At 36.9% G+C, this 8,179-nt stretch overlaps 1 protein-coding gene and 1 pseudogene across 1 annotated transcript; one reads left to right on the forward strand and one right to left on the reverse strand.

Annotated features, from left to right (window-relative positions):
• The first annotated feature begins 777 nt into the window (after positions 1–777).
• LOC143604382 (exocyst complex component EXO70I-like) lies at positions 778–3,726 on the forward strand (annotated as a pseudogene).
• Positions 3,727–4,209: 483 nt separating this feature from the next.
• LOC143604381 (perakine reductase-like) lies at positions 4,210–7,625 on the reverse strand. The gene is made up of 8 exons (XM_077080879.1): positions 7,577–7,625; positions 6,902–6,966; positions 6,605–6,775; positions 6,311–6,514; positions 5,492–5,664; positions 5,335–5,431; positions 5,102–5,255; positions 4,210–4,570 (listed from the first exon to the last, which is right to left on the reverse strand). The coding sequence occupies exons 1-8, from the start codon at positions 7,623–7,625 to the stop codon at positions 4,380–4,382; spliced, it is 1,104 nt and encodes a 367-aa protein (XP_076936994.1). The 3' UTR covers positions 4,210–4,379.
• Between the last annotated feature and the right edge of the window lie 554 nt (positions 7,626–8,179).

An 8,179-nucleotide genomic window follows, 5' to 3' on the forward strand; every position in this document is an offset into this window, starting at 1 on the left:
CGAAAAAACATGTAAAAAGGGGTAGACTTACTTAACCAAGCTCAATCTCTACATGTGGCACTTGCTAATACATGGTGACATACACCACCTAAAAGCCGGTACCCCGCATATACCCATCCTACCCTTAGGTAGGAATAAGAAAAATGCTTCAAGATTTTTTTGTATGGAATTCTAAATTTAGTAGATATCGTCATATCTTTAAAAACCGAAAACTAATTACTGAAATTAAAGACGCAAATAAACGTGTAATTCATGCAATCGATGATTTATGTGTTTTTACATTAAAAACATAGTGATTATAGTTAGTACTCTAATCAGAGCTCTAAATAATGGAATTCGGGCTTGGCATTTGTGTCAAATCGCATATAGTTGTTTGCTACTCGTCAAGAATATGGCATTGTAGCTCTTCTTGTGGCCAGCCCAAGCTATGCTCATTTAAGTCAAGCATTTTCTGTCGTTTTGTTCTATGTCAAATATGTCACTATCAACAGTATCAAACGGCCACTGTCAAACGTTGATAAAAAGAATCAAACGGTCGGTATCAACAAGTATAGACCAAATCAAGAAACAAGCAAGCCCGGCTGTATCTTAACTTTAACTCCATTGATTTGTCCACACCCAATGTTGTATTGCCATATGCTTCTTAGTTTACATCGAGATTTAGTCTTTGCTTAATTCTCCCCGTCCCATAATAATATATGTTACTTGCCACCTTATTCTTGTCTTATAAACCACCCCTCTCTTACCACCACCACCACTCTCTTTTAATCGCCGCCACCAACGATGGAAGACTACCCGATTCTCACCGAGCTAGAATCTGCATGCTCCGATCTCAAAACCATCCTAAAATCATCACAAACTTTGCAAACTGACCTCCAAAAACAAGACCAAAACTTCAAAACTCAACATGAAAGTTTAAATGTTGCCTCAAGAAGATTAGCCCCTCTACAATCGCTCTCTATCGCGTCAAAAGCACTTGAAACACGTATCAATCGTGCGTTTCACCCGCGCTTGTCCTCATCGACGGGTTTAAAATATCAGAATCGTTGCAGCGTAAACTAGTCGACATTTCAACTAAACTTCCGGAACAAAAATCAGAAAACCGGAGGCTTCGGTTACTGATCAAGTACGTTGATTGTGTTGATAAACTTAATATAGCGATCAACTTGATTAGCCAAGAGGGTGGGCCTGCGATCCAACGGTTGCAAGAGGTGGTGGAGTTTTTAAGCCGGACAAAGGCTACAGACCAATTTAGGGTACATCGGTTAAGAGAGACGTTGGTGACGTTAAAGTCATTGTATGACACCGAGGTTGATTCTATGAAGTTTGATGGATTGCTTGATGAGGCTTTGTTAAACTTGCAAGATGAGTTTGAAGGGATTTTGTTGCAGTTGAGACATCATAATATTGGAGTGCCGGCGGAAGAGGGCGGTGATGATGGTGGAGAGGTGGCGGGTGTGTCGGAGTTGGGGACTGAGATGGAGGTTGAAGTTCTTAGACGGATATCGGAGACGCTTACCGCTAACGATTGTTTGGATATATGCATTGACATATTTGTTAAGGTATTTCTTGTTCAACCTGAACACAACATATATTTTCGTGTAATAAACATCAACCCTAACCAGCACATACTTAGCATCGTGTAGCCCCAACACGACACGTTTTACCCATTTATCTAAACGAGTAAAACGGATTGGCGGGTAATAATAAAGTTGTAAACATGTTAATCGCATTACTAGACTGTAAAAGTATAAACGGGTTAGTAGTTCGACCTAGGAGTGTGTATGAGTCGGATTTGGTCCGGTTTTTGGTTTTCAAATGGGTTCAGTTCAGTTACGATTTTGCTATTTGGGCTTGAATGTTTTTGGCTGAAAAACAATCCCAAAAACAATGAACTTGGGCATCATACTTTGGAGCCTAGATTTTTTTGGCTATACCATTTATAATCCATAAATTCAATAACAAAAGCCGTTTTTTTTTTCTTTCAGTTTTTACGCGTTGGTTTGGTTTATTAGGTTTTCGGTGCATGTAAAAACCGAGATCGTATCAGAAACTTGGATTTTTGGAAAGACATAAACCCAAACCATCAATTTTGGATATGTTTTGGTTACTTTGGTTACAAATCGGTTATTTCGTTTTCATGCACAATTGCACACCTCTAAGTCAAGTTTTTTAGTTAATTAGGCTAGCTTAAACACGACCAGTGTATTAAATGAGTTAGATATGACAACCCAAATGCTAATTATTTTTTGTGTGTTTCTGAAATTGACAGGTGAGGTATAAGAGAGCAGCCAAGGCACTAATGAAACTAAACCCGGATTATCTAAGAACATACAAACCCGAAGAGATAGACGAGATGGAATGGGAAAGCTTGGAAACCTCCATAAGCCTATGGACCCAACACTTCGAGCTAGCGGTTCAAACGGTTTTCGTTTCAGAAAAGAACTTATGCAACCAAGTCCTAGGAAACATCATGGAAGGCATGGTCTGGCAAGAATGTTTTGTCAAAATCGCCGACAAGATAATGGCGGTTTTCTTCCGGTTTGGTGAAGGCGTTGCAAGAAGTAACAAAGAGCCGCAAAAGCTCTTCAAACTATTAGACATGTTTAACTCTTTTAGAAAATATAAAACACGAGTTTTATGATATTTTTGAAGGTGAACCGGGAGCAGACATCTGCTCCCGGTTCAGGGAACTAGAAAAGCTTCTAGTTCATGCTTCAACTAAAGTTTATTGGGGATTCGGGCTCCAAATCGAAGGTAACCAAGACGGGTTACCACCACCGCAAGACGGCTCGGTGCCAAAGTTGGTCCGCAACGCAGTTAACTACCTAAAGTACTTGACCACTGATAACTACACCGAGCCCATGGCTCACGTGCTTCGAACCGAACAAATATGGAAAGCGGGAGTTCTTTCTGCACCTGAGTCGGATGAGAATCTGTTAAAAGAAGCAGTTTTGAATGTAATGGAAGCTTTGCATAGAAATATAGAGTTGAAAAGGGCTGGCTACAAGGATAAAGTTCTTAACCATGTGTTTACTATGAACACTTATTGGTATATTTACATGAGGACGAGGAATACCGAGCTCGGGAAGCTATTGGGGGAAAGTTACATGAAGAAGAATTACAAAGTCGTGGCGGAAGAAGCGGCTTACTTGTACGTGAAGCAAGCGTGGGGTGGGTTGGTGAGGTTGCTTGATAAACAAGAAACCTCTGAAGGAGATGATGCAAAGGGTAAGATCGAGGCGTTTCTCAAGGGGTTTGAAGAAGCTGCTCAGAGGCATACGAGCAGGTACAGTATCCCAGAAGCCGATTTACGGGAGCAGATAAAAGAAGCGACTGTTAAGCTTATTGTGCCAGCTTATTCAGAGTTTTTGGACGCGTTTTCGGGTGTTTTAGATGTGAAATCGTACTCATCTCCTCAGTCAATTGAAGGGTTATTAAGTCAAATTTCTCAGGAATTGATCGGAATTCATCAATGGGTTCAAGACGGGATCTTAAGGATCGGTTAGAAGGGAGAACTTCAGTATCGAGTGTTATAGAACAAGTATTGGGAAGGGGTTCGGGTGATCGATTCCGGAGGAACCAATCAAATGCTAGTGATGCATAATGTTCTAATGGTTAAATAGACACATAATTTGTGTTGAAAACTGTTTTCGTGTATGATTTGTTGAAAACTGAAATTTGTGTTGGAAGATTTTTATATGTTAGATGGTATATTGATTTGTATTATCAAACTGATTATCTAAATTCTTAGCTGTCTATTAGTCATAACATACTCCGATTTCTTGGTAAATTCCATCGGTTCTCCGTCTTTAAGCGCATGACTCGGGCCCTGTTTACAAACGAAAAATCGACCCACATTCATCGACAAGAAATAACACTAAGTTTTATAAATATAAAATGTTTCTAAAACTCCCTCTTACAAATTTATATGATATATTTGTAAAACAAAAATGTTTACAAAATATATTAAAGAGTTTAATATTTTTATAAAACAACAATGTTTATGAAACAATTTTAAGACTTTACATATTTTTGTGAAACAAGTCAACTTTTACAAATATTGTATATATTTTTTAACAAAAATATATACACACTTAACTCAGCAGTTGACCTTAATAAAACTAAACTTCAATCAATTACTCCAAAATGTTTCATATACCCCTAATACTATTCTCTCTATAACTGAAGTCTAAAAGCCAGCTTATTCATAATTTGCTTGATTTTGAGAAAATAAGATGAATGTAAGATCAACATTGACCAAGTCAACTACAAAGTAACCCTCAATCCCCTAAAAACATAGTTGAAAATACGTTTTTTACATGAGGAAACAACGTGATGAAACACAAAAAGTTGTCCAATTGTACCTCGATGATGCATCAAGACGATTGGATGTTGTTCTTCGGCGGTGTATTTGCGAACTTCCACGACACACGTAGAAGAGCTTCGTTACTTTTGGAACCTGCAACTTCATCTAAAGGTACTGCGTTACCAATCTCTTCTACTTCTTTTGTAAGTTTCACATTAACCGAACCAATATTCTCTTCAAGATTTTTAATCTTTGTCGTACCTATCACCTCAAATGATTTGTGATTAATAGCATCACATTATTATATATATGAGAAAAAGAAGATGAGTTATAAAATAGGATCCGACCAGTTATCATATTCTTAGAGGGAACAATATTTGCAGGCCATATGGCTTGGTGCATGGGTCGGTTTGGATAGGTTTAGTCAAATATCAAAAAATCGGTTTTAGAATTTTTGAAAACTGTTTGGTTTCAATTTTACCATTCGGTCTTGAAACTATTGGGCCAAAAAGAATTGCCCAAAATAATGAATTTTGGGCCTAATCTCTTTGATAATTAATGATTAACTGATCATTATGCATTTAGCCTAAAATATTTTGGTAACACTATTTATTAAGTTCGTGTGCATTTCTTAATTACATTCAAAATAATAAATACCCGTTTCCCTTTTATATTTGACCCTTACACGATACAAGTCAACCCAAATCAACGTATTTATAAGTAAACGAGTCGAAATTGTCACGTAGACGTTATTGTTTACTACAGACACTTGTTTTTTATATTCAAACATACCCGGAATCGGTACCACATCATTTCCTTGATGGAGAACCCATGCAAGCGCAAGCTGAGCAGTTGAACATCCATGCCTTTCCGCCATTGCTTCTACTCGATCATAAAAAACCTTATTTTTTACAAGGTTTTCCCCATTAAACCTAGCATTCCATTCCTGAAAGGCAAAAATTATTGTAACTTCTTATATTTTATATTCCAAAAATCAGAAGAGTTGTTTGTGGTTGAGTAATTACCAAAAAACTATTTTTGGGAATGCTTTCTTTTATTGCTTTGCCCCCGAAAAATCCCCGGCCTAGTGGACAATACGGAACTATGCCAATTCCGAGTTCCCTAAAAGAATAAAGTTTACAACAAACTTGTAACAATATAGGAAAAGTCTAACAATAATACCTGCACAGTGGAATCAGTTCATCCTCAATCTCCCGAGTCCAAAGGGAATATTCCATTTGTAAGGCGGTGATTGGACGAACCGCGTGTGCTCTCCTAATTGTGTCTGCGTTAGCATCTGATAGCCCGATGTACTTTAATTTACCTTCTTCCACCATCTTTTTAAGCTCTTCCATCTAATGTTTACATAAGTGAAACCAATTTGGTGTAATACTGATATTTTTGAGGTGGCAAGATGGGCAGGTGTGTTATGAATTAACACGACGGGCCAGGTCACGTCGGGTTGTTGAGTAGATACACAATGCTTGTGTTATGATATGATTATAAAAAATTATTATTAAATTAGCAAAATCTTAGAATAAAACAACTCAAGACATTATATGCAAGGGGTGTGCATGGGTCGGCTTTGGACTTAAACCAAACCAAAAACTGAAAAAAATCAACTTTTAAAAAATATAAAACCAAACCTTCGACTTTTAATTAGGCTCATGTATGTCAGAATATCAGATTACTGTTCGGTTGTTTCGGCTTTGTGCACACCCCTAGTACGCAGTGACAAGTTTACAAATTTTGATTAGAGCCCGTATTTACGAAAAATCATTTTTGCTTAGAACATGTTATGACCCCTAACCGAACCCGCCCCGTTTGTGAGGCCTAGTATAATAGGCTGCTCAGTTTTGATTGATTTTACTGGTTCCCCATTTAGCTAATTTTTCTTTCTTAAAGTACCCGTTTGAGATAAATCATAACTTGACCCGACAAATGAAAACTAACGGGTCAAAAGTGTCATCTAAAGATACAATAACATAAATGTGAACTTACAGTATCCTCAATAGGAACAGTTGTATCAATCCTATGAATATAATAGAGATCAATATAGTCAACACCTAACCGCTTCAAACTACCCTCACAACACTCGCGTGCATATTCGGCACCACCTTTAACCGTAACCTTACCGGGCTCGATCTTGTAAATACCAAACTTTGTAGCTAACTGGATCTTATCTCGTGGTAGTTCCTTTAACAACTGCATTGTAATTTGTATGCATAAAACCGTTATTCCAACCGCATGCGTAAAAATGTACGGTGGTAATAATTACCAGCATCCAAATAATACCTTTCCGATAAGTATCTCGTTAGCGTGATCTGCACCGTACACATCCGCAGTATCAAAGAATGTAATACCTAAAGTAAAAGCTTGTTTGAGTACTTTAATGGCATCTTGTTCAGAGAGTGGATTATTATAGACACCAGTAAGGCCCATACAGCCATAGCCTAATCTTGATACCTATAAAAATTAAAACTTTATATATAAGTCCTAAAATAAAACCCTAAAAAATGGGGGTATTTAGAGAAATGGGTAAAAGAGCAATTAAATTAAACCCTAGGGAGAATTGAAGAAGATGAATCTGACCTCAAGTCCTTGAGTTCCGAGGTTGAATCTGGATTGTTGAATCGGTGGTCGCCATTGCTGTTGGACTAGGATCGTGTTTGGTCAACTTTCTCTGTCTGTCGGGTCGAATTAATGGGGTTGATCGGACCTGGTTGTGGCGGGAAATATGTGATGATATGGCAACGCCAGCTTAAGTTGACGTGGACGTGTGACTGACTGACTGACTGGCACTTGAGTGTATGGGGTCGACAAGTCCCCTTGTTTGATTTGTGAAGCCGGTGATAATTATGCATGATGTTAATGAGTCCATATAAATTGGTTGACACTGTGATTTATGAATGATAATGATTTATAAAACTATAGCTGTTTAAAACATGTAACGGAAATGTTCGATTTACAGTTGTTATGTTGCAGAAGTTTCAGTATATGGTCTAATCCTCTTTGGTTAAAGCATATGATTTAATTCATTACTTAAGTTATTAGAAACATTCTAAAGGCTAGCCTATCTCTGGTTCATCGTGTAATATGTGCTAAAGTTGAGGCCAAGGTTTGATGTGTAACGAGAATTTGTTTTTAGTTCTTTGTAGTTTGGCTAATATAGTTTAAAGAACACAAAATTCTTTTTTCGTTTTCAACGAAATAAAATTTATTGAACATAACTTTCTAAAAGGTACATTTAGAATAAAAATGTATTACCGGGGAAAGTGCTGCCACTAAAAGTTTGAGGAACCAATCGGTAATCCATTAATAAAATGATTGTTGGTAGTATGCCGCTAATGTGTTGGTAATTTGTCAAAAGATAAGACACTTGATGCATGTATAAATTTGTCAGTTTTTTGTTGTCAGTGCTTTCCTTTGGTGATTCCTCGACAATATTCGTCTTTGTTGTGTTTGTAAATTAGATTACCCATACTATTGTGGGTGGATCTCGATCAATAACCTTACCAATTGATTAGGCAATTGAAGATATTGCTATGTTCTGTAAAGGAGTGAGAGAAGCATACTAGTCAATGTATAACCAATTGTTGGTATATAACCACATAGTTGGCTGCAAATAAAGCGGAGTCAGAATTGTCTTTTATTCTAAGGTTTAAGAGCATTCACATCCTTTCATTGATCTTCAAATATAGAATTACACTAAATATCAATACATTTTGTTTATCAATTTCAATTAAATAATATTTTTTATGCTTTTATCATTACAATTTATATGTCATTCACTTACAACCAATTTCAAAAAGTATTAAAAGTTACTGGGGGATTAACAGTAGCTTATCAAATATACAAAAAAATAATTGC

This window comes from Bidens hawaiensis, unplaced genomic scaffold (genome assembly GCF_021521415.1).
Source record: "Bidens hawaiensis isolate Kalapana, Puna unplaced genomic scaffold, B.hawaiensis_p1.1 tig00064928_1, whole genome shotgun sequence".
Classification (NCBI taxonomy): Eukaryota; Viridiplantae; Streptophyta; class Magnoliopsida; order Asterales; family Asteraceae; genus Bidens; species Bidens hawaiensis.